This window comes from Nelumbo lutea, chromosome 1, assembly GCF_056320005.1.
Source record: "Nelumbo lutea isolate HS-2025 chromosome 1, American lotus-T2T, whole genome shotgun sequence".
NCBI lineage: Eukaryota > Viridiplantae > Streptophyta > Magnoliopsida > Proteales > Nelumbonaceae > Nelumbo > Nelumbo lutea.
Genome location: NC_142684.1, coordinates 204,189,488 through 204,214,324, shown reverse-complemented (window position 1 = coordinate 204,214,324; position 24,837 = coordinate 204,189,488). Strand labels below are relative to the sequence as shown.

Below are 24,837 nucleotides of genomic sequence, written 5' to 3'. Positions count from 1 at the left end.
GTTTCTTGATACATCTCATGATATACTAATTATATGTATCACTGTGTTGGGGTTTAACCGTTGACATATAACAGATCAAAGGTTTCTAAGGAGCAAGAAAAGGGAAGAAAGAGGAACCCTTCTTTTCTTTTTCTCCTTTTTTTTCTGCTATTACTCTTCTCATTAATGAGAAGCAAGGGTTCCATCCCTTTTTTATTTCTCTTTCAGTTCTATTCTCTCCTTTAAATAGCCTATGAGTAAAAAGTTAGTCTTCTTTTGTTTCTAATATTTTTTATGCAGTTGCTTTGTTAAGTACTTACTATATTGTAGTATGATGCTTGAAATATTAGAATTAATAATAGATTTGAAACTCAGAGAGGGACAGCAGATTTGAGGGCTATCATACAGTTTAGGGCGGTACAGTGGCTGAAATCTCTGGAAATATTCACAGATTACACTGTGGATGACATGTTGAGGAAGTGGGGTGAAATTGCAAGTTGCACGCAGACCAAGTCAGAAATGAGTGTGGTTTGGACCCCCCCACCTAGTGGATTCTTGAAATTAAACTTTGATGGATGCAGTAGGGGAAACCCGGGACAATCAGGGATCGGGGGTGTTTTTAGAGATGAAAATGGGGTCATCTCTGCTATGTTCTCAGGCCCAATTGTAGTGGGTGACTCCCTTAGAGCTGAGATATGTGCAGTTATGGAGGGAGCCCGGAAAGCTAAGGAATTGAACATCAAGAAACTTATAATTGAAGGGGATTCAGAGGTGGTGATAGGGTGGCTGACCAAAGAACATAATGATCTTTGGAAGTGTAACAATGAGAAGAGGAAATTCAAATGGCTGGTGCGGGAGATGGAAATTAAGACATGTTGGATTAAGAGATCAGCTAATTCCCTAGCTGACGGTTTAGCAAAACAAGGGGCAGAAAGGGATTCTTTGTTTTGGGCTAAGTTGTAATGTTAGTGTCCTTGTATCTTTGCATTTTCTTCTTTTCTTTCTTGAAGTTCTTTGTGACTCTTGGAAGATAAGTGTGTTTGTCTTCCACTTGTAAATTTTCTACTGATGAATTAATGAAAGTGTTATTGATAAAAAAAAAAGATTTGAAATATTATTTTCATTTGGGTATTGATTTGCTATATTGTGATATAAAGTACATTATTATTTAGTAAAAAACATTGACATTTTTCAATTTTTATGCTTGCTGGTTTATTTGGAGCTTTACCTAGAATTTAAGATTTTTCTTTGTCAGTTCCATTGCCTAGGTGGAGGTGACCACGTATCACTTAGAATTATTGGTTCTCCTTGACTACTATGGGGTGGAATAGGGTCATTTTGTACGTTATTCTGATTAAACATTTGGATCTGACATGTGATGATTTACAGCTTTGCCTTCAATTTTTGTAGATATCTTGCATAGCCGTTGATAGGCTGCTTGAGCTCATTCTTGCACAAGAGGAGCACCTTATTGGTTCATCAAATGGAAAGAGAAAGAAGAAACATACAAAGCATCAGAGATATGACTTACATCCTGATCATTTTCACAGGGGGGGAGATGTAGTTTCTTTACTTGTTTCTCTTCTTGATGTTTTGCTTCTGAAGAAAGATATAGACAACAGGTACTTTCAAGTGACTATATCCATGTTCTTTTCCAAGAATTCATTAACATGCATAGTTCAAAGTCTGTTTTCATGTTCTCAGACTGATTCTATCCAATTTCTGATTGGCAGACATTTTCTGATAGGGCCTCTATTTAAGCTTCTCAAGAAAAGCTTTACTGATGAGTGGCTTCTCAGGCTGGTTGGCCAGGATCAAGAATGGATTGAAGCCTCAACTGGCGTTTCCCAGACTGTTTCCAGTCAAATGTGTTATATTCAACAGACAACTTTGTTAATTCTTGAAGACATTAATGCTTCACTCCTATCTAATATTCCTCTTCAGGTTTGTCCTGTATTAAAGCTGGTGGACAACTAGAGTTATCTTGTCTTAAATTGCCGTTTTTGGGTATCTTTATCTTTGTAACATGAGAATGTGAATAAAATGCAGGGTGAAATTCTGAACAAAATTGACATAAAACTGTTGGTTGAATGTGCACATACTACAAAAGATGGAACAACTCGAAATCATGTATTCTCATTATTATCTTCTATTGCAAAGGTCATTCCTGATAAAGTTTTAGATCATATTTGTGAGATATTTACCATCATTGGGGAGTCATCTGTTACACAGGTTGGTAATTGTTTCTGTTTATTGTAGACATTTTTTCTGTCCAAATGCATAAGCAATTCACTACAATCATTTTATGTTACATGTCATCAGTTTCAATTTGACCATTTTAATTTGCTTTCTACCAATTTTAGTGTGATAATCACTCACAACGTGTGTTTGAGGACCTGATATCTACTATAGTTCCATGCTGGCTATCTAAAACAGATGATGCAGTGGAATTGCTTCAGGTATTAAACTATTTTGTAGTGGTATGGTTAAAGCAGTGAACATCTCTTCTCTGCTATTGGTGAATGCCATGCTTTCACATAAGCTTCTCCTAATTTCCTGAATGCATCTTCCAGATATTCACAAATGTGTTGCCTGAAATTGCTGAGCACAGAAGGCTGACAATTATAATATACCTACTAAGGTATTTTACATTAAATACTGTAGAGTTTAGTTACTTCCCTCTAACATCTACTTACATTATTCTTAATTCACAGGACATTGGGTGAAAAAAGTAGCTTGGCTTCACTGCTTGTCCTTCTTTTTCGTTCATTGGTTTCAAGGACAAGTAAGTCATGCTATGATGGAAGTATATGTTTTAGTGCCATGGCTAGCACGGAGTGGGAGTACACATTTGCAGCACAGGTGGTCGAGCAATATTCATGTATTATATGGCTTCCATCTCTAGCTATCCTTATTCAGCAAATAGGAAAGCATAATGTGTGCCAACAGCAATTTATGGAATTGCTCATTGCTTTACAATTTATTCTGCACAAATTAAGAGACACAGAATTGATATTCAAGATTGAATCTGGGGAAGATTCAAAGAGTATTCAGGTATTTCATCTTTGTGTGACGTTTTTTGGTAATAAAATAGAATTTATTAAAAGAAAAAAGAAAGGATACAACAACTGTGACCAGAAATCACCTGCAAAAACACCACTCTCCACCACTCTGCATCTATGTTTTATTGTCTTCTTTGAGACATATACCATGTAAACAGTGTTGTCAAGGCACCAAGGCAAAGCTAGGTGGCAGTGGAGTGTTTAGTCACCTAGTTTCCTAAGCACCCACATGGGAGTTGCCTAAACAACAGATTTATTTATGTTATTTCAGTTGGGAGGGGGGATTTAAATCCTAAGCTAATTCTCTTCGGTTCGTAGCAATGGATTATCTAGAAACTGTTCCAGGTTGAATGAAGCACAGATAAAAATATACCTCAAGGCTCACATTCAAGTGTTATTTCAATTCTTAATATACATTTTGTATGGTAGGGGTGTAAGTTGGGTATACAATTTATGAAATTACACAACATCAAGCATGGGCCCTTGAGCTGTGCCCATTCATTTTTTTTATCTTTTTTTTTTAATTTTTTTTTTCTGAAAAGCAACAAAATAAAATTCATGGTCAAATTTTAACAAATCCCCATCCCAAAAATACCCAAGCTGCAGCCCTACAGTAAGGGACTAATGGTTTGACATCATTTTCCTGCTTAAAGAATAAAATCATGTTCTGCATGGTTATTAAGGAGAAGAAGAAGACTAGAAGGTGGTATAAGGAGGTGGATCATTTGTTTATGTCTCATAGAAAAAGAAGACAAAAATCAGCGAAGTGGCAGAGTCCCGGTTATCATCAGAAAACAGAAGGCATAAAAACCTCAGAATTGAGAAGGGGCATAGAGACTGTTTCTGTACCAGTTAAAGAAGGAAAAGAATTTAGAAAATAAGAAGGGGCATAGAAGTGGTGGAGCCTCAGATTTTATCCTCGAGAAACAAGAAAATGGGGCCGTAAAATGAATATACCTGCAATCTGGTTGGTCTTCCTTGTTTCCAAGTCAAGGTCTTCAACTTCAAGTTCATATTGCTACAAGGCTTCATGTCTTCAAAGTCCTCAATCTTTGTTGATTGAACCCTAACAAAATAAGAAAATAATAGAAACACACTGGTTTATTATGTAATGAAAAGAATGATATGGTGCACAAAATATCAAAATGCTATAAAGATTTGTATCGAAAAGCTTTGCACTTGCGTGATTGGAGCCCCGATATGTGTTTTGCTTTGACAATAATGATTGAAGAAGTCTTTCTAGAAGTTAAACAGCCCAGAATGGCGAAACAGGATTCATGTAACCACCCCCATTTTGTTGGGATAAGGTTTGGATGATGGAGTCTTTCTGGAATTTAAATGGTGCTACCTTTAGGAACCAGTGGTCTTTTGTGGTGTTTATTTATGATGAAAATGGTTATTGTGACATGCCCCTACTGTTTTTTATACAAACCTATGATTACTTTTAGTTGCTGAACTACTTTTGATAAGTCTTGTTCGTGTCGATTACATCCATGGAACGTTGGGCTCAAAGTTCTTATGGCTCATTTGAGATGGGCTGAAGCTTTGGTTGAGCTGCTTTGGAGTAGCCACTTAGGCTACGTTCGATTTCAAGGAAAATGTAGGGAAAGGATGGGAAACCTTTACAACCCTTGTATTGGTATGGACATTAAAGAAAACTTGGACAAATAAGTTATCATTCTTTAGATGAAGTGGAAAGAGATAGTTATCATTGTCTTTCAGCAAAATGGTTTTATGGAGGAGGATTCTTGTTTAATGAAGAAGTAATGGAGGCTGCAACTTTAAACTGTAACATGAAATGCCCATGGGGTGTTGAGAATGGTGGAATAGTTCTTGTTTTATTAGGAAATGGCATCCTCAAGTGGTGAGTTCTTGTGGCAAGTCAGCAACATAAAACAACAATGAAATACAGCAGTTGAGGAAACTTATTAAGTAAATTTCAACAGGCCTACTGAAGGGTTAGCAAGGTAAAGCAAGAAGGGGTAGGGATTGGAGAAAGAAGTGGCTGAACCATTAATTCCTTGTACTTGTTCTGTTTGGCCTTTTGCTCTTTTTACTCTTGGTCTTTGTGTGAATGTGTTGGGTGTGCAGGTTTGCATTGTGGTGTTTGGTGCAAGTTTGCATCATAAATTGCACATTTTATGAGTTCAATTTTTTCTTGAGCTTATTCTGTTATTGTAGTTCACACTCCTAAAGTCTATAAAACAATCTCTCTTTTTTTTTTAGCAATAACTGAAACATTTTATTAGAATTAAGAAAGAAGATACAAGTACAGAAAGCATGGTTTTCAAGGTGCCAAGGCGAGGCTAGGCGACAGGGGGAGTGCCTTGTTGCCTAGGCGATGGATTTTTTTTTGTTCAAAACATAGATCCTAGGGTAGTTCCCTAGGTACCATAACCATATTTGCTTAATAATTATTCATATGTCTCATAAGAAAAATATAAAGTTCATTTTGAAGTATAGAAAATCAACATATTCATGAGAAGAAAAAGAAGGAAAATAAAATTCAAAAAATATAGGGGACGAACCCTTATTTTTGTTATAGGAAAAGAAGAAAAGAAAAGTAATGGTAGTAGTAGTAGTAGTATATGGAAGAATAAAATGTGCTGACTAGATAAAATTTTAAGTTCTTCCTTTCCTTATTGGTTCAGGTTCTGAAGTCTTTGAGGGTTCAATACAGCATTTAGCAATGTTTGTGTTGATTAAACCCTAATAAATAAGAAAACAATAAAAAGATTATTTTAGTTTAATAATGTCTATTTTATAATTACAATTTCAAAAAAGAATGAACAAAAAAGTATTTTATAGTAGGAAGTAAAAAACTGCATGGCGATTAGGCGAGGTGAGCCTCAAAGGGCGCCTTGTCGCCTAGGCGCCCGCCCAGATGTCACCTTGACAACTATGACAGAATAGCCCAGAACATTTGATCCCTTCCAATCCTTTGTTTGGCCAGTGCGTCTGTGAAGGAACTAACACTTCTTTTAACCCACTGCAATCTCACTTCAATACCCTGGGTCAACTACTCAAGTTTCCTACTTTCATTAATGTAATCCCACATCTCATCATCCTTCTCTAACCAGCCTATTATCAATTTTGAATTGTCTATAAAACAACTTCACAATGTATTATTTTGTCTTTCAACCTCAGTTTGTTTGCTTTTTTTGATGATTTAAAACAAACTTATAATCTAAATGGCTGTATTCATGCATATTTATAATGTTTCCATCAGGTGTTAATTTTTTACAATATTTTAATATGATATTTCTGAAATTTTTTATATGTTTACTATATTTGGATGAATGATTTTTCCACCAACACCATCATTTTAAATTACTTTTATTATGGGGAACATTTTTGTTTGGCATATTTTTCAATACTTAAATCTTATTAATTCTTTACTTTTTACAGAGAATGCTTGGAATACTTATGGAGCAGGTTGTTTCTTACACGCAAATTTTCAGCAGTAGAAGCAAGGAAATAAATATTCCTATTGCCATAAGGAAAGAACTAAAAGAGTATATAGATACTGTTCTTAGGGAAATTACAAAGAGTTTGATTCCCTCAGCATATTTCGAAGGCATTACTTTGTTGCTCAGGCATTCTGACAGAAATGTGAGAAAGAAGGTATAGTGGCATTATTAAACTACCTACTTGAGTCATATTCAGGCTTTATAGTGATCATATAGCGATCCCAGGTGTCCACTCTGCTAAAGTCAATTTTGTTGGATGATCTAACCAGCTCATCTATTTCATAATAAATATTAGATCCATACCACTTTACCAGTAGCTAATTGTTCTAATGATTTACTGTTTATGCTAGGTTCCCCTGTTTATGTAATTCTTTTCAACCTGTTTGTCTGTGAATTATCCCAATTAGACTATTTAAAGCTGCTTTATGAAGCTGGAAAATTTATACTTTTCTGTGCAGGCTCTGGGTCTTTTATGTGAGACGGTAAAAGATCATGACACGGATAAACTGAAGCATAAGGAGAAAAGAAACTTGAACAAAAACTCAAGTAGTTCTTGGCTTCATTTAAACAAGAATGACTTGGAGACATTTGACAATATGTGTTTGGAAATGATTCATTTGATTGATGATCGTATGGACGATGCGGAAACCCCTGTCAGGCTGGCTGCTTCCTCCGCACTGGAAATTTTAGCAAACAAGTTTTCCTATAATAATTCCATCTTCAGCACATGCCTTAAATCTGTAGCAGAGCACATTGGTTCATGCAACTTAGCTGTTTCTTTTAGCTGTCTTCGAACGACAGGTGCTTTGATCAATGTGCTTGGTCCAAGGGCATTATCTGTTCTCCCCCACATTATCGCAAGCTTGTTAAAGAGGGCTCGTGATGCCTCGAGCTTGTCTCTAAAATCTAAACATGGGAAGGATACCATTCTCGTTGGATCTTCTAGTTTCAAGGAATCTCCTCTGATGTCAATTCTTGTGACCTTGGAGGCAATTGTGGACAAGCTTGGTTCTTTCCTAAATCCTTATCTTGCTGATATTATTGAGCTGTTGGTACTGCATCAAGAATTTGCTTCCGGATTGGATCTTAAGATGAATCAAAAAGCTGGTGTAGTGCGTAGACTTGTCATTGAGAAAATCCCAGTAAGTTTTCACCCACTGAAAATCCCTACTAAAGCAACAAGCACTGTTTTTCCCCCCTTTTAATAACTTGAGAAATTGTTTATCACATCTCATCTGAATTATACAGGTTCGCCTTACTCTTTCACCTCTGCTGAGGATATACCCTGAAGCTATCAAGCATGGGGAATCCAGTTTGGTAGTCTGTTTTGAAATGCTAGCAGGACTAGTTGGCATGATGGATAGATCATCTATTGGATCTTATCATGTTAGAATATTTGAACAATGCTTACTAGCACTTGATCTTCGTCGACAACATCCTGTATCAGTAAAAAATATTGATTTTGTGGAGCATAGTGTTATCAATGCAATGGTTGCCCTAACAATGAAGCTTACTGAGACCATGTTCAGGCCTCTATTTATTCAGAGTCTTGAATGGGCAGAATCAGAAGTGGAAGAAAGTGGCTGTGCAGAAAGGAGGAATTTAGATAGAATTATTTCCTTTTACAGATTGGTCAACAAACTTGCTGAGCAACAAAGGTGAGTCTTTCAATATTGAATCTCATCTGAGTATGCCAACACTTATTTTCTGTTTGTGAGTTTTGATTAATACCATTGAACTTTTTTTCAAGAATAGGATGCAAGTAGTCTTATTGGTTTTTTGGGCTTGTACTTTATAAGGGACGGATAAGGGTAGGGGTGGCAATTGGGCGGGCTGGGTTGGGTTGTGTTTGGTTTGGGTTGAGTTTCAACCCAACCCATCTAACCCGCCAACCCATTAGTGACCCAGTTATTTAAAATTAAATGGGTTGGGTTTGGGCCAACCCAAACCCGCTTTAACCCAATCTAACCCACCCAAACACATTAATCTTATATTTATGGACTTAAAAAACAAACTGTCTCTCTCTCTCTCTCTCTCTCTTTTTAACAAATAAGTTGGTTGTAGCTTGGTGGTTATTGTAGTTATTATTTACATAAGTGGTGAAGGTTCAAATCACATTACATGCATGTTATTTTTACACAAGTGGCGAAGCCATTTGACTATGTTCGGATTCCGGGTTTGACCGAACCACTTAGGTTCAAACCGGTCAGATCAACTTAAACCACTTAGGTTCAAGGGTTGTTGAACCATTTAGATCTGGATCAATTTGGTTGGATTGGACTGGACCGGTTCAGTCAATGGTGGATTGACTTGAACCGGACTATATGAGGTTTGTGCACGGGTTCGAGAACAGACCGGCTGACCCGAACCAGGTCAATGTAGATAAATCGGTTCGGGTCATGTGGATATTGGTCGGATGGACTCCCAAATCGGAGGCCGAATCATCCCGCCCAAAACCGTTTGGGATCTGGACTCGGGTCAAATTGATTTGGATTTATGTTGGGTGAAGTGTATTGATTCATGACAAAACTAAATTATTAATAGAAAATTAATGCATTAATTATAAATTATTTAATTCAAATGGAGAAAATTAAAAAAAAAAGGCTAAGGAATTAATACTTATGTCTATAATGGTTAACCCAATGGTTGGTTATCCACAACCCAACCCAACCCAACCCATTTAAATGGGTTCGGTTGGGTGATGGGTTGATCACACAGCCCGCCAAGTAAATGGGTGGGTTGGGTTGAAAATTGCCACCCCTAGATAAGGGTACTGAATCTGAGGTTGGTTTGTTGTTTAACCTAGAGAACTCTTTTAACTATCGTCACATTCAATCTGATTGATTGTTTTTACACAACTACTAGTTGGGCAATTTTTACACAACAACATTTTCCCTGTATGATCACTGTCCTTCATGTTTAATTTAATTTCTTGGGAACTTCAAATCAAGGTGCAATGCATCTACAGTTTAATTGAAAAAACTTTTAATTTTACAAATTTGTATATATTATATATATATTTCAATTTTAGGGGTTTGGCCTATGGTGAATTAGTCTTGTAAATGAATTTTGATTTTTATTGCAGGTCTTTGTTTGTTCCCTATTATAAATACTTGCTCGACAGTTGCACACGCTATCTAGTGTATGGTTCCAATACACCATCTGATGGAATTTCCAAAAAGAGAAAGAAGGCAAAAGTTCAGGAGGAGAACAGTAGTAAAAAAGCAGGGAAAGAAGTGTTATCACCTGGACAGTGGCATCTCAGGGCACTTATCTTATCATCCTTACATAAATGTTTTCTTTATGATACTGGGAGCCTGAAGTTTCTCGATTCGTCTAATTTCCAGGCAAGTGATTAATATCTGCTTTTTCATTTTAAATAATGATGATAACTGAGAAACAAGTGGACATACCTTAGTATTTTTTTCTAGCATTTACAAACAAATACAATCATGAGATATTAGTTTTATTTTGGAAATAGGCAAATAGCAGAAAAGAAGAAGACATGGGGTAGTAATTTTGTTGATTACTGCTACCCTCATGCAAAAAAGGCTATTTAAAAAGTCAAAGACAACCCTTATTACATGTTGAAGGAATTCTAATTTAGTTGATTTATTATTGTGATTCATTTAGTTAACATTCTCTGTTTTGAAAACATAAGCAGTGTTTTTCTGTATAGCCAAGGGGATCTGATAAACTAAATTGATTTGCCAGAAAAAGTACTGAGGCTTTTGGTTAGGATGTGCACTTAAGGGATACATATAATTGATTGGTCAAGCCCTTCATGTGCTTCATGTCTTTCTTCATTTTGAAAGGCTGTTTCTTGGTTTTGACAGAGGATCCCCTATGTAATTGTATTCAGTCCTGTAAACTATATCCCTTTTATAAGCAACACAAATATGAATATTTTCCAGTGCTCCTACCAGCTTCTGCATTTTATAAGACAATAAAAAATAATAGATGTGCTGAAATAGTTCAGAAGTAAAAAGATTCTATTTTAATTGATTGGAATATGAAATCTTTTCATTTGGGAGACCCTCTGGATGTTGATCTTTGTATGGATTTATTACTCCAATTTTCATATGTTGTGATTCATCTTATTGAGTTGATTATCCGCATATTATTTTCTTTCTTCTCATGTGTTTTTCTGTTTATACATCTGTTCATAGTCAGTTATGGTGAGTCTCGTACTGGTTCCTTTCCTTGGCATCAACGAGGGCCATGGATGCTGTCAATATATACAAATGAATAAAACTAGAACAGGAACGATGTGAAGAGAGAGTGAAGGAGCATCTCTCTCTTTAAATCCATCTTTGATTTGGTTGATTTCAGGCTTTATTTATAATGACATGCCACTTTGCAGATCCTGCTGAAACCTATAGTTGCACAGCTTGTAGTAGAGCCACCTTCTTTGGAAGAGTTGCCAGATCTGCCATGTTTGAACGAAGTTGATGACACATTGGTTTCTTGCCTGGGACAGATGGCTGTTACTGCAGGCTCTGACCTTTTATGGAAACCTCTTAACCATGAGGTGAGTGAAGGGTTTTTGTACTTGTTATTTTAATATCAATTGCAGGTTACTTCTGGATACTAAACATTCCCTGGAACACAAGTGCCATTTTCCTTGTTACATAGGAATTGATGCATGCCTTGTTTTTATTGTCCAACAGAAGGTCACAGAATGAAAATAACTATCCTAATTGTACATCTTGCTTTTAATTACATATGGTGTTGCTTAATTCATGTTAATGGTTTTCAAAGAGAGGAAAAGAAATAAAAAAACATAGAGAATTTAGGAAGGAAAAAGAATAGTGTAGAATGTGAGGCCCAAGGTTCACCCTACTCTAGTTATTTTGTTAGGAAATAAGATGAAATTATAATAATGCGAAGGAAAGTAGATTCCGGTTCCTTGAAGTCATCATTCCAATTGGTGTTGTAGTCCTGAACCTTTACAGAGTTCAAAACCTTGATTCGATAAGTAAAGAACTTGAAGATTTTCTTTTTCTTTTTTCTGGGTAAAAAATTGGGGCTAGTGGGCTAGACCCCTTCTCATTTTACTTTCTAAGGTTTTTTATTTTTTTAATTTCCTTTTTGAAGAATACCTTCTCCTCTTTTTATCTTGGAAAAACAAGGGTTCAGCCACTTTATTTTCCATGGTTTCTTTGCTTTCTTCTTTTTCTTCTCATAAATTCATTGACTTCATATTATTTATGCTCGTTTCTTCTCCATCTTCTAATTATTCAATATCTTCTTGACATCATCAATCTGGAGCATTTACTCATTGCATTGGACAGAATTAGGTGGCGTACTAGAAAAATATTTACTATACCATTAACCATCTACCACCATCGTATGGAAATTCTGAAGTTTTAATTTTTGTTTTTTGTTTTTAATCTTGATTCCAAGTTCTTCTAAAATGCAGGTGTTGATGCAGACCCGGAGTGAAAAAGTCCGGTCACGTATTTTGGGTCTGAGAGTAGTGAAGTACCTACTGGAGCATCTGAAGGAGGAATACCTGATGTTCCTGCCTGAGACCATCCCTTTTCTCGGAGAACTGCTCGAGGATGTTGAGCTGCCTGTTAAGTCTTTGGCCCAAGATATTCTGAAGGACACGGAAACACTGAGTGGTGAAAATCTTAGGCAATACCTATGATGCTAATAAAAGCTTGATTCTGGTTTCCTCCTGCCATTAATCTGGTATTATTAGCAAGTCTCTGCAGAAGTATCAGCCAATACCACTGATGTTAACAAAGTGTAATCCTGGTTTTTCCCCCGTATGGCTGATATCATTTGCAATTGTCAGCAGGAAAGCCTAAGGAGGATGCAGATGGTAAATATTGTAGATATATACACATCACCAGATCTTGCGAGGTCTGGACAACATTTTGGGAAAAAAAGATGCGTATCTCTATTATATCTTAATCGTTTTGGGGGAAAATAAATATTTTTTGGTAAAATATTGTATCTTATTCTCATTTTGATTGGTCCGTTTAATACAATGATCTTGCATCTAATAAATATTTAAAATATAATCGCTCTTTATTTTTCAGTTTTTTGTTTAATCAAACTTGTAAAAGATGGGGCAGTGGTTACAAAATGATTGGTTATTTATACCCGGAATTCAATTTCATTGTTTGGAACAATAAGCAATTGTAAAATCTTGAGCTGCGAGAATATGGGTCATATGCGAGAGCGGGTAATTTGAGCATTAAGCTATTAACCCCCCAACCAAGACGAGATCGGCTTCGGTCAGGGTAAGCTCGTCTTCACACCGGTCCAACAGCCTCTTGCAACTTTGTATCGGGAATATCTCCCCATAAAGTAAAGTACATAAGTGTGGAGATATTCCCAATGCAAGGCTGTAAAGACTGCTCGAAATAGCTGGTTCACAGGGAATACTGTTTCAGGGCTAAGTTGCAACTGCAATAGCAATGTTTTATGGGATCTCAATTTTTAATTTTCAGGGATAACCGAGGCTGCCCTTGGTGTAACAAGTTTTAAATCTTAATAAAATCCTGTTCATAAAAAATACAAAGAAAAATATAACAATGGGTAAAGGGCTAATGGCCCTTTTGACTGTTACTTATCATCATAGTCAGTGCCAAGCCTTTTGTCCGTCTAACCAAGTTTCAAAGGGGCCAGTTTAAGGCCGGTCTATCCTCTTAATCACTTGCCAATCCGAAACATCCTTTATAGGGGCATATTGGAAAGGCTCTGATACTGCCGATACGGGCCGATCAGATATAAAACTTGTTCTTTTTGACCATATGGGTTCAATGGGTCAGATATAATTACTTAAATTTATTTGTATCTTCGCCAATGGACAGTTTGAACGGTTTACCAGTTCATCTGTTAGGGGCTTTGGTCATAGGTAACGCTTTTGTAAGTATTGCCGGATTAGAGGAATGGACCCATTTTCAACTCTGGGTATCTGGTTGAATGGTGTGACCGGGTGGGTCAGAAAGACGGGAACAATACATATCTTCTTTAGGTCAAAGTGGAGTTTAATTTAAAGAATATCGTATTATTAATCGAAAGTGGATCCCCTCACCGTCAAAACAATTTTTTACTAGTGGAACAGGGTAAGATTTGATAAATGTGGGAAATGTGGGAATGAATATGAAGAAATGGCATACCGAATACTCTGTAATTTGTTGTAAAAGTTGTTTGTACAATTCCAGTGAGTGTACACGGATCAGGTGACTGGAAGCACCGCCTATGAGATTATTTAATCGCACACAACATCTGAATAAAAGCCTATGGTCCTCCTCCGACAATCTTTCACGCTTAGTAGCTCCACATCGAAAACCTCAAATTGTTTTGAGCTGAAGAAGGTTGATGGGCCCACCTGCAGAATTCAAGATCATCAAGTTTCAGTTTATCAGCCCCAAGCTTGATACCACAATATGGGAAAACTATACCAGAAACGGTTTGAAAAATTGCAACCATAAGCCATGTTCAAGTTGACATTGCCTCCTTGGAGATAGTATAAAAGTGGAATTAATTACCTAGGGATTAAGGGCACAAAACCATGGGTTTTCTTTTTTATTTTTCAGGCTGGATCGATCCAGCCCTTAACCCCAATTTTAGTCCAACCCTAGCCCAGGCCAAATCCACCCTGACGCACAGGCATGCATGCATATGCATAAAATGTATTATATTCTTATTTAATGGCTCAAATTGCTGATGCTAAACAGGTTTGGGGTAACTTTTTAATACAGTAAACCTAATAGCTCAGATTGACCAACCCGAGCCCCAGCCCATCCAAGCCCAACCCGAGTATGTCGAATTTCAGTTCAGGCTGGGTCTGGGTTGGGCAAGTCAGGCTTAACCACAGGCTCAGTCCAGGCTTGGGTGTGGGTTGATCTTAAACCTGAGCCAGCCTGCCCAAGTTGCACCATCAAGGAAAAAAAACTATTCACTAATTCAAGACACTTAAGTGAATTAAGATACCAAACATCTTTATATTTTGGTACATCCAGATTCCAAATTACAGCTTATGCATAGGAAAACGAGGGAAAAGAAAAAAAAAAGGGAAATTAACATAGCAGTATATATATTAATGAGATTGGGAACCAAGAAGCTTACTGGTGGTCCAAGTTCTGGAGGAATGATTATTCTTCTCTTACCCCCTGGTCTCATGTCTCGAATTCCTTCTTCGAACCCTGCATCATTTTTATCCATGTCTATCAGCCAATATAATCATGTAAAGGGGAACATAAAAAGTAATTACATATATTAGATAAACTACCACCTGGAACCAATGAATTGGTGGCCATCCGGATCTTGGCTGGAGCACCTTGTAAGTAGGTGCTGTCAATTCGGCGTCCTGATTCATTATAGCCAACATAATGAAAGGTAACCTGCCATTGGGAGAAATCAGTTCATATATAATAGTATATGGTGACCAGTGAGATGCTTATATATATATATATATATATATGTGTGTGTGTGTGTGTGTGTGTGTGTGTGTGTGTGTGTGTGTGTGTGTGGTTGATTTTATTTGTGTTGTTCTTTGAAGTTTCTGAATGTTTTCCACCTTTTAGTTCTTCTCTAGACAGCATCTCCTATTTAAGTCACAGAAAAAAAATGTCATACAACCAGACCATCCACCAGATAAACCTCATGATTTGCCATGTGTTCACTTTCTGTTCACATTAGCCCTATACCACTCATCCCCATATATTGGAACTTGTTACTAATGGATGCCAGCAATTGAAGTTTTCAAAACTCTAATAAAAAGGGAAATTCCTAGGAAGAACAGTCTTAGTTTTTCATATTTTTTTCCGAATTAGTGGTTGAGTATTGTATTAACGTGTGTGTGTGTCTACCAGCTCCTCTTGCTAGAGAAAAGCTATACGTGGGATCTGGTTGAAGGAGCTGTTCAAGAGGACAGCAACAGGCCAACAGCCTCAGCCTCTCTAAGCATAAATCTGAAAAGGCAGCACTCATCATCCAACGGGATCCATCTAATGATCACTTTACAGTGTGAAAAGACAAGGACTCGTTAATCAAAGACATCCATCTAATTACCACTTCGCAGTTGGCCTCTATTAACAATCAGTCTCCCAGCCTGATAAGTAGGTGAACCTTACATGCCTTGTAAGAGGGTTGATAGTTCAGCTTTTAGTGAAGTCCCTTCAATGGGTTCCGAAAAACATGGATCTATACTTCATCAGAAGATAGGATCAGTAAATCCAATTTATGGTTTCTTTTGTAAGTAAAAGATTCTATTCATGAAACTTATAAAGTCAAAAAAATATCTTATGCTCAAATCGTCATCTAAGCCTTATCGCAACTATATAGGCCCAGCTACATGAATCCTGTTTCACCATTCCATTCTGTTCAAATCTTCATCATCATCAGAAATTTCTTCTGGACTACTTAAAGCTATTGTAGATTCAAAATAGTATGAGAAGATGAGTATGGCACTATGCTCATCTTTTTTCAGTACATAACCTACCTCCCTTGTGATTCTGGTTAAATATTTATACCACTCCTCGGGTTTACCAAATAACTTATACTCCCTTTGACCACAAAAGTAGAGGGTATCTGTTATCCAAAGAGACGGAATTGATACAAATGGATATTTTAATGAAGTGCCCTTAATAATAAAAGTAATAGTTCTGAATCCAAAATATATATTTTATAATTGACAGAAAGTACCATTGTTTTTAAACACTAAATACAGTTTTACTGTATTAAATTCTTATCTTATTTATTCTTTTACTTGAACAGGTTTTCAATTTCTCATTCCAACCAATGATTCTATGGTAGGAAAAGTTTGTCCCTTCAAAAAATATAAACAAATTTTATTTCCATTCATATAATATACATGAAGGTGGTAAAAAAGGAGTAAGAAAGTAAGAAACTTTTCATTAAGAATAGGAGTAAGAAACTTTTATAAACAAGTTTTATTTCCATTCATACAATGATTCTATAACAGAAACTTTTATTAAGAATAGGAGTAAGAAAGTAAGATACAAGAGGAAGGAGAGGAAATCAAAATAGTTGGCCACCTTTTCATTAATTTGGGTTCTGAACCTGTGAATATTAAGAGTCAGATTTTTTTTTCTTTGAGAGTGGAGGTGATGGCCTTGCTTCAAGGTGTAAGATATGCAAAACAGTTGGGGTTACACCAAATTGAGATTGAGGGAGACTCTAAATTGTTGATCGAGTGGCTGCAATCTGGTAAGTTGGGAGCCTGGATTTATAGACAGCCCATAAGGGAAATCCACAACACAACAAGGGAGATCGGTGCATGCTTCAAATGGACAAGGAGATCAGCTAATGGTTTAGCTGACACGTTGGCTAAACAAGGGACTGTGAGGGAGAGTATGTTCTGGGCAGTTTTTAAGAAAGATAACTGGGGCTCAACACCTACTTAGGGGTTGACAGCTGCACTTAAATCTGGAAAGTTATTTAATGTTATTGTTTGCAATAAAAAAAGACTATCTCTTCCCATCCCTTGTTTGGCAAGTGATTCAGAAAAGGAGTTTGCACTTCTCTTAATCCATTGAAACTTAATTTCCATGCCTTGAGTCAGCTGTTTAAATTTCTTTTTTCCATTTAAAAATTTCCAGAATCCCATCTCTTCACCCAATTACCAACATCAAGATCTCTAAATATGCTTCAGAGAGATGATTCGTTAGGAAATTGAGGGGAAAATCTCTTTAGGAGATTATCCCATTGACTACTACTTGGACTGTTTGGAGAGAATATGATGCCAGGATTTTAGAATACTGAAGTTCTTCTCTGGAACTGGTTCTAAGACAACTAAAAGATGTGAAATTTTCTTCTTATTGTGTTGAGTCATATACTTTGTGTATGGTGCATGGATAATAGTCCTGTACTTATTGTATTGGGTCCCAATTGTAGGACATCTTGTTGTACATCTTTACAATCTTTTTGATATTAATACAATTGATACCTTCCATTTCTGGAGAAAAAAAGAAGTTTCTACCAGTTTAAGTTTTGAGGGATGATAGTCCAGTGTGACTGCCGTGTGGTTATTAGTTGATCCATCACCCTCACTATGGTTCCACAGGGATTGCTTCTCAGCATTAGGGACCAACATTTGGATCTGGCCTCCAAGGTTGGTCATCCCATTCCAATGGAATACAAGGTCATCCAATAAGTTGGTTGACGAGCTTGCAAAGAATGGAGAGCCAAAAACTTAGTTGTATATGGGTGATTCCTTTTAGATTATTCTTTTTGTTGGTTTGCCTATACCTCTCTTTGATAAATTACAATTGTTCTCTCTTTACAACTCCCTTCAGTTCTTACTGAAATTTCCATTATTGATAAACTATAAAGAAGACCTGCTCTAACAATTTAAACAAACTCTAATATATTTTCTACAGATAATTCATTTAAGGAATACACTACTTTTAACAAGTTGGGCAATTGACGTCAAATCAATTATAGAAACAACAATGGAAATAAAAAGAAAAAAAAAAAAGAAACAAATGTCATTCAATTTATTCTAGTAATCATGTTCCTAGATTTACAAGTCATTTCCACAGAAAGACGGTAATATTCATAACAAAAAAGAGGAAAAGAAAGTGGCATTCGAAGTCAATGACAGAAAGAAACCTGTTGACCAGCCTTTGGGCATTCACCTTTTCCAACTTCGATATCCAAGTATATAAGCCCAGAATCGCATTTTATATAATCATCAGATGTTACTACCTTAACCTCAAAACCTGTTGCACTTGAAATGTTAGTATAAACATATGGAGCTCTGCAGGAAAGTTCTAATCATTGTTGTGCATGAAAATTCGAAAGTAAGCGTGCAAAAATTCCAATGAAGCACCAGTACTCAAGAATGACAGTATGTGTAACTCGTGATGCTTGAGGATGTCCTACTGAATTTAATTTAGCACATACTAATCACATGTATCTGAATCAACCTGGACAAACCAAGTCACTTGACCTATCCCCCCATTCCCTACCCCCAAGAAAGAACACAAGAATCAATTTCTCAGCTTCCAGAGTTCAGAATTCAAAGTCTTGGTGCCAATTGCATTCTTTAGATTAAGGTTTTCAGTATGTATTTGGATCAAGATGATGGAAATAAAGACAACTAAGGATGCAAATGAATGGAGTGCCAAATCAAAGAAATGATCATAGTGATTTCGTATGGTAGTATTGCTAATATGGTGTAGACAATATTGCACACCAATAAATCATAAAACAGAAGAAACAACACCTCAGTGTCTCAGCGTACATGATAGAAAACCACAATGTAAAATGAATAAGTTGTACCTTCTCTAATAAAATTCGGGAAGTCATTAGGTGCATTGTTTGATGCTTGTATCCGTCTATTTTGTTCAAGCAAACGCCTTTCATCATATGGGCTCTTAGTCTTTCCAAATGCAGTGGCAGGAAAAATGCTAGGTGAAACCAAAATGAACAGGAAGCACCTACGTCTCAAATTATCTTCATCAAACAGTCCCAGTGTATGCCATTCTCTGCACTTAAAGAAATGATCAATAATATTTGTTAAGTCATTTACATCAAGCATAAAAAAAGGAATGTGAAATAAGGTTCTCTTACTTCTCATCTTTTGGTTTGGAGCAGCAAAGCAGCATGTTCTTTTTTCGGATATTGTAGGTTCTAACTGCTAGATTTGGCAACAGAGGTCTGCCTGCTGAGAAATTATTAGAAAATAAATAAATATAAAGCAACAACTTTTGAATATACAACAGAGAGGATAATTTGTGTTTTCACATGTCCCAATGAATATTTAAAAAAAATGGAGCTGAGATGTGAGAAATTGACAACATGTTTATTGATACAAGTATGTCTTGATCCAACAAACCAAAAGTAGAACCCTTATTGTCCACGCTCCGCAGCTCACCCCAACGACTAAAGAATCAACTCCTCTGATGAATTAAGAAACTGTAGGCTGTAGAGAAAGCTAACCATGATCGAAGAATTGATTACGAAAATTCGGAGGATCCCATTAGTTTATAATGCCCTGTTTATATAAGTATGGCCCAGTTCAACTAAAACACAAATGGGATATTATTACTTCACTAAGTAAAAACCCTAAACCACAAATTGGTAGGCTAACTACGAAGATTAGTAGGAACCCTTCTCATCCTCAGCTTTGACTAATACATAATACAAACTATCAGATCGAAACTTGGGAAAAAATAAAACTTGGACAGGTACGAAGATTAGTAGGAACCCTTCCTACTACGAAGAGTAGTAGGAACCTATCTGCCATCCCTTTCCTTATCAGTTGAAAACTTGGACAGGTACGGTCCTAATGCCAAGGTGTTGAGCGATGAACTGTGAGATATAAATATAAAAAAAAAAAGGGCTAAAGCCTATCGCTAACTATTGTTCTTACCAGAATAACTACTGTCACTGCAGAAAGTTAAGTCAGAAAATGAGGAAGCTTCATTTGGAGCCCAGCTCGAGCTCAGATGGGAAATGACAGATACCAACAAACATTAAAGAAACCAACTTACTTGGAATCAAAATATTTCTCTTGCTTCTGTATCTTTAATTTAATCTAAGTCTAAATATTGAAAATACGCCAAATCGCCTCCTTCTAGGAAGAAGGGAAACGAATCTCGCTTTTCTTTCTTGGAAAAAGAAAATGAAAGGAATATGAAGGTGAAGGCATTACATATAAATGCAGGCGAATGGAAAAGCAAAGTGGTCGAGAGCATTTGCATGGCTCCTTTGCAAGGTTTCGAGTTCTACAGCATCTGCTGGGGCTTGCGTTAGTCCTTCTGATTGAAGATAATGCCGGGTGCTGGAGAAAGGGAGACGAACACTGAATAACTGACGCAGTGAGGCAGTGAGGCAGTGAGACGCGAGAGAAGGGAGGGAAGAATGTACACTTCTACTTCCAGAAACGAATCCAGATTCTCTATCTTCAATTTTCAGCGAAGTGGACATTTCTATCCGATCTTTGTTTCTTTTTTGGTAAATTGTCTATTAGTATATGTACTTTAGGGTAATCTCACTTTGCTGGAGCTTTAAAATCCCGAATTTCCAAAAAAACTCACTTTAGTCCAATAGCATTCGGTGGATAGTAAAATTATCAAATTGCCCTTTAATATTATAAACAATTAAATACGTTTAGGGTGTGCTTGGTTTGAAGGAAAAAGTAGGAAAAGAAAGGGAAAGGTAAGGAAATCTTTACAAACCTTGTATGTACCTTTTCCTTCAAACTAAACATAGCTTTAGGGAATTGACAAATTGATCTATTCCATGTATTGATAGATGAAGAGCCCGGCCTAGTCCAGTCTTAGTCGGGACCAAAACACCAAGTTTGACTTTTTTAGATTGAGCTTGGATTTTCTCAAAAAAAAAAAAAAAAAAAAAAGTCGGGCTCAAGCCCAAGTTTGATTTGATAATATTTTGTTTATAGTAATATATTTTATATAATAAAATAATATATTTTTTCTTTATTCATCTTCTCTTTTCTCAAATTATAGTGAGATCTTTTAGTATTTTTTTAGTTTTAAAGTCATTTAATATAAATAAATTTGTTTTGTTGTTAAATAAAGAAAAAAAAAATATTTTCTCAGTTTCTTGACTAGGCTTTAGGGTTTATACGAGAACCGGGCTTGGGCCTGAATGTGTTCTATTGGTATAAAGGCAAGCCCGACCATATGTTGCGTATATTGGGGGAACTTGCTCCAAATGTCCAAGATTGTTATTGAGTCAAGGGATTCTTGGTTATGACTTTGAGATGGCATTGGGGCATCTTCCAAGGAGGTGGACTTCTTATGAATTTGGGGACTTTGTTCACCATTATTCTATTTTAGTCTCAGAGGAAAAAGATGATGAACAATGTCTTATTAATTTTGGGATTTTGAAAGTTTCAAATCACATGTGACATTATATGTGGCCGAATGCTAATATACAATTTATCTTTTTAAATGGCACATTAAGCTCTCTTTTCCCTTTAATCAAGATGTGGATTAGTGATACCCTCGTCTTTTCTAAAAAAAAAAAAAAGAAAAAAGAAAATGTAGTGTTCAATTCAGGTTGCTCGTAGTGCTTTTTAACCCTTTTAAATTTTTGTTGTTTCTTTGAATTTCTAAAAGCAAAAAAATTATATATTGCTATTTATAATTGTATCAATATGAAATCATTCCTATTCAATCTGATATATAATCTAATTCAATTCTACTTAGTTCTGTATGGTGGTACTTCATGTTTTGTACTTTCAATAATATAGAAGTAAAAAATATGTGGTATACTTTAGGTTCCGTACTTTTATTTAAAAAAAAACGTTTAGATAAATTTTTTTTAAAAACATGTTTTTCAAATTAAAAGTAAATGATGACATTTGGATACAACAAATTGTTTTATATGTATACATGCTACATGACATTATATATGGATGGTATGTGGCATTTAAATATAAGTTAATAATATATGGATGCCATTGGGTCACATGGCATTTGAATATTGGATCAATGACATGTAGATGTCATGTGGCACTTGAAGGTAAATCAACGATATTATATGCCATGTGTCACAAAATGCATTAATCTGTTTATACTTTTACGTGGCATTCATATATGCTATCCCATGATGAAATGCATAAATATTTTATGTGTTGTCCATGCACGTGTTTTGAAAAGTATAAATTATGTTATCAGGCTAAAAGGCATGGAATACCAAAAGTTGGCTTTGTGCCTTTTTTTTTTTTTTTTTTTTGGTAGTTTTACTTCATATTTTTAAGGAAAAAAACACCCTAATAAACATGTTCTAACACTATTTTTATACTTTTAAAAGTACTTTCAAAAGTACCACCAAACAGGCAATACTTGCATTTGCAATTTCTTAGCGAAGGAGTCATTGGTTATTCATTCAAATTCCTAATTAAAATATAAAGTATAAACGAATGAATCTACCTATGGCGGATTTGTTTTATTGGATCTGATTGCAACCGTAAAAGGAAAGAAAAAATGTACACATTTGGTCTGCTACACTGCAATACAATCCTCATAATCTAGAGTGAACTTTTTCCCTAAAAAAACATTAAGAAATGGGCCTAGATTTCCTATTCACTTTTCTTACCCACTCTCTACCCGTCTTAAATTGCACTCATACATCTCTTAATTCATAATAAAAATGTGTGATTCCAGGGTGGGTAGAGAGCCGTAGAAACAGTGAGAAGAAATATCAGGTCCGTGCAATTTCCTTTCATCCTCTGGATTCATTTGGGGAGCTTCTTCGCACACTCGAGGAGATTAGGGGTTGGTTGCATCACTATAAGGGGGCTCAAAACGAGACCTCTTTCTGTTGTTGGAAAGAGAGGCTAATCTGCCCTTCAGTTAACTATTTATAGAGGGCAGCACACTAGAATGGAACAAGGTTCAAAGTATTGATATGTATTGTATGGGGAGTTCTCTGATATTCCCCTATAGAGGGGATGGTGTATCGGGGTTTAAACTGGACCTTCTAATCTTTATAAAAAAAAAAAAAAAACACCTACCGATACACCTCCACCAGCATATGATATTTTGAACCTTGGAATGGAGGATGCATTTGGACAGAGAAATGTAAAGTGGCGCTCTTTATGGAATATACCCTTATATAAGGACTGACTGTTACAATCCAATCAAATAAAATGATTACAAATGACTCTTTTTTATGAGAAATATATGGTTTGTTCCCCTAAAATTTTAGGGTAAATTTTTTAAATTACGTTAATTGATTAATTCTACCCTGTTTAAAAATTAATTCAGTGTTTCTGACAATTGACGAAAAGGTAAAATGTCTGTTATACCCCTATATGAAATTACATTTTTATCCCTGTTTTTAACTCAACTCCCTCCCGGACAGGCTGCCATCGCTATCGTCACCGACGGCAGTTGCTGCAAATACTGAACGACGGAGGTCCAGCGGAAGTTGACTTCGGTCGACGACGAACGGCGCTGGAACCACCACGGACTTCTACTGAACGGCGGTCGTGCTCGTCTGAGAGAGCGCAACAAGTGGCAGGATCCCTCCTTCTCTCACCAACAATCCTCTATTACGTACACTATCCGCGCATAGTTGCACAAGCGTCAGTACCGCGAACTCTTTCCCTTTCACCAAACCTCGAACTCTACCCTCTGGAATTGCAGCTAAGCTGCTCAGAACCAACATCGCCTTCTCCGTCAAACCGCTCCCCTGCTCTAAAATCAAGTCCACCAGCGGTTTCACGGCTCCTGCATTAACGGCCCTCTTTTTGTTCTGTTTCATAGAACAGAGCTTGTAGAGCGTCGTAAGCACGTTCTTCCCTCGATTTGATCCATTCAAGAGCAAAGAGACCAACGGCGGGATCGCTCCGCAAGCACCGATTAAAACCTTGTTGTCTTCGATTAACGAGAGGCTTTATGGCTCCGGCATTCGTGATGGGGGACTTGTTCCCTTCGTGGAGAGAGAGGTTTAACAAACCAGTTACTGCGTGTTCTTGTGCCCAGGGATCGGTACAACAAAGGAGAGGTATTAATGCTGGGATGGCGTCGGATTCACCAATCAGTGCTCGGTTTTCGAATCTATTCTTCACCAAGAAGCGCAATTTCGCTGACTGGGCGTTTTACGACGATTGAAGACTGTCCACGCAGATCTTCACCGCTGGTTCAAGATTTTCCGAAGAAATGCTCTCGAAGATTTCCGATGATTCTCCCGCTGCAAAAATCCTAACCATGGCTCAGGTTCCAGATCCGAGGATTCGCATTTGTGTTGATCTTCAAACGATGGAAGAGAAGACAACCTTTGCAGCCCCCCAGAAATGCCGCTACTACAAGCCGAGAGGGATTAAAGTTAAAAATTAGGGATAAAAATGTAATTTTGCATAGGGGTATAACGATCATTTTACCTTTTTTTCATCCATATTTCAGTAAAGGATAAGGGTAGTTTAAGAAATTTACCCAAATTTTTATCCAAACCCCCACTTAGGCTACGTTAACCCTCTTATAAATTCTCTCACCTATCACTATAGACAACTGTACAAAGGCGTAACTTTTCTTTTTATAATTAGGTTCACTCTCATTGGGCATGTCAGCTCTGGGCAGCAACAACATCATTGACACTGATTCCTCTGGTTGTGATACGGGTCAACATGTTGTTGCAGCTGCTACTAACACTGTGACCAATTCTCCTGTGAAAGATTCATCAGCTAAGGCCTCATTATTTTTTTAAAATGAAAAATCAATACATAGCACAAAAATCAATGTTGCCTGTGGCATGAAAAATAATCATGCCCCCGTTTTGTTCATTTTTATTCTTTGAAGAAACTCTACGCCTACAAAACTGCTGCTATAGATGTTTACTAGTGGACTACTGTGGAAACTTACCTT

The 24,837-nt window shown here is 36.6% G+C and overlaps 2 protein-coding genes and 1 pseudogene across 8 annotated transcripts in view; 1 reads left to right on the top strand and 2 right to left on the bottom strand.

The window, feature by feature from the left end:
* The window catches only part of LOC148880504 (ARM repeat superfamily protein), a 67,924-nt gene extending 55,364 nt beyond the window's left edge, over positions 1 to 12,560 (top strand). For all 5 annotated transcript variants that reach the window (XM_088962427.1, XM_088962426.1, XM_088962424.1 and 2 more), the window contains exons 28-39: positions 1,390 to 1,601; positions 1,713 to 1,923; positions 2,029 to 2,211; positions 2,343 to 2,438; positions 2,553 to 2,620; positions 2,694 to 3,033; positions 6,450 to 6,665; positions 6,970 to 7,653; positions 7,760 to 8,169; positions 9,597 to 9,858; positions 10,875 to 11,042; positions 11,934 to 12,560. In XM_088962427.1, coding sequence (XP_088818553.1) covers positions 1,390 to 1,601; positions 1,713 to 1,923; positions 2,029 to 2,211; positions 2,343 to 2,438; positions 2,553 to 2,620; positions 2,694 to 3,033; positions 6,450 to 6,665; positions 6,970 to 7,653; positions 7,760 to 8,169; positions 9,597 to 9,858; positions 10,875 to 11,042; positions 11,934 to 12,164 — 3,081 coding nt within the window. In that variant the 3' untranslated portion in view covers positions 12,165 to 12,560. The remainder of the gene's footprint in view (positions 1 to 1,389; positions 1,602 to 1,712; positions 1,924 to 2,028; positions 2,212 to 2,342; positions 2,439 to 2,552; positions 2,621 to 2,693; positions 3,034 to 6,449; positions 6,666 to 6,969; positions 7,654 to 7,759; positions 8,170 to 9,596; positions 9,859 to 10,874; positions 11,043 to 11,933) is intronic.
* Positions 12,561 to 13,631: 1,071 nt separating this feature from the next.
* On the bottom strand, positions 13,632 to 20,478 carry LOC148880503 (FKBP-like peptidyl-prolyl cis-trans isomerase family protein). Of its 2 annotated transcripts, none has more exons than XM_088962422.1 (7): positions 20,154 to 20,478; positions 19,070 to 19,160; positions 18,779 to 18,984; positions 18,107 to 18,216; positions 14,766 to 14,874; positions 14,600 to 14,676; positions 13,632 to 13,859 (listed from the first exon to the last, which is right to left on the bottom strand). In XM_088962422.1, the coding sequence occupies exons 1-7, from the start codon at positions 20,200 to 20,202 to the stop codon at positions 13,740 to 13,742; spliced, it is 762 nt and encodes a 253-aa protein (XP_088818548.1). In that variant the 5' UTR covers positions 20,203 to 20,478; the 3' UTR covers positions 13,632 to 13,739. The 2 variants fall into 2 exon arrangements, with proteins under 2 accessions (XP_088818548.1, XP_088818547.1); XM_088962421.1 differs by having other exon boundaries at positions 19,070 to 19,163; positions 20,154 to 20,451.
* A 2,559-nt stretch (positions 20,479 to 23,037) lies between these two features.
* LOC148880502 (U-box domain-containing protein 17-like) lies at positions 23,038 to 24,295 on the bottom strand (annotated as a pseudogene). Its single transcript, XR_016109609.1, has one exon. The product of XR_016109609.1 is annotated as a U-box domain-containing protein 17-like (transcript).
* Positions 24,296 to 24,837: the final 542 nt, after the last annotated feature.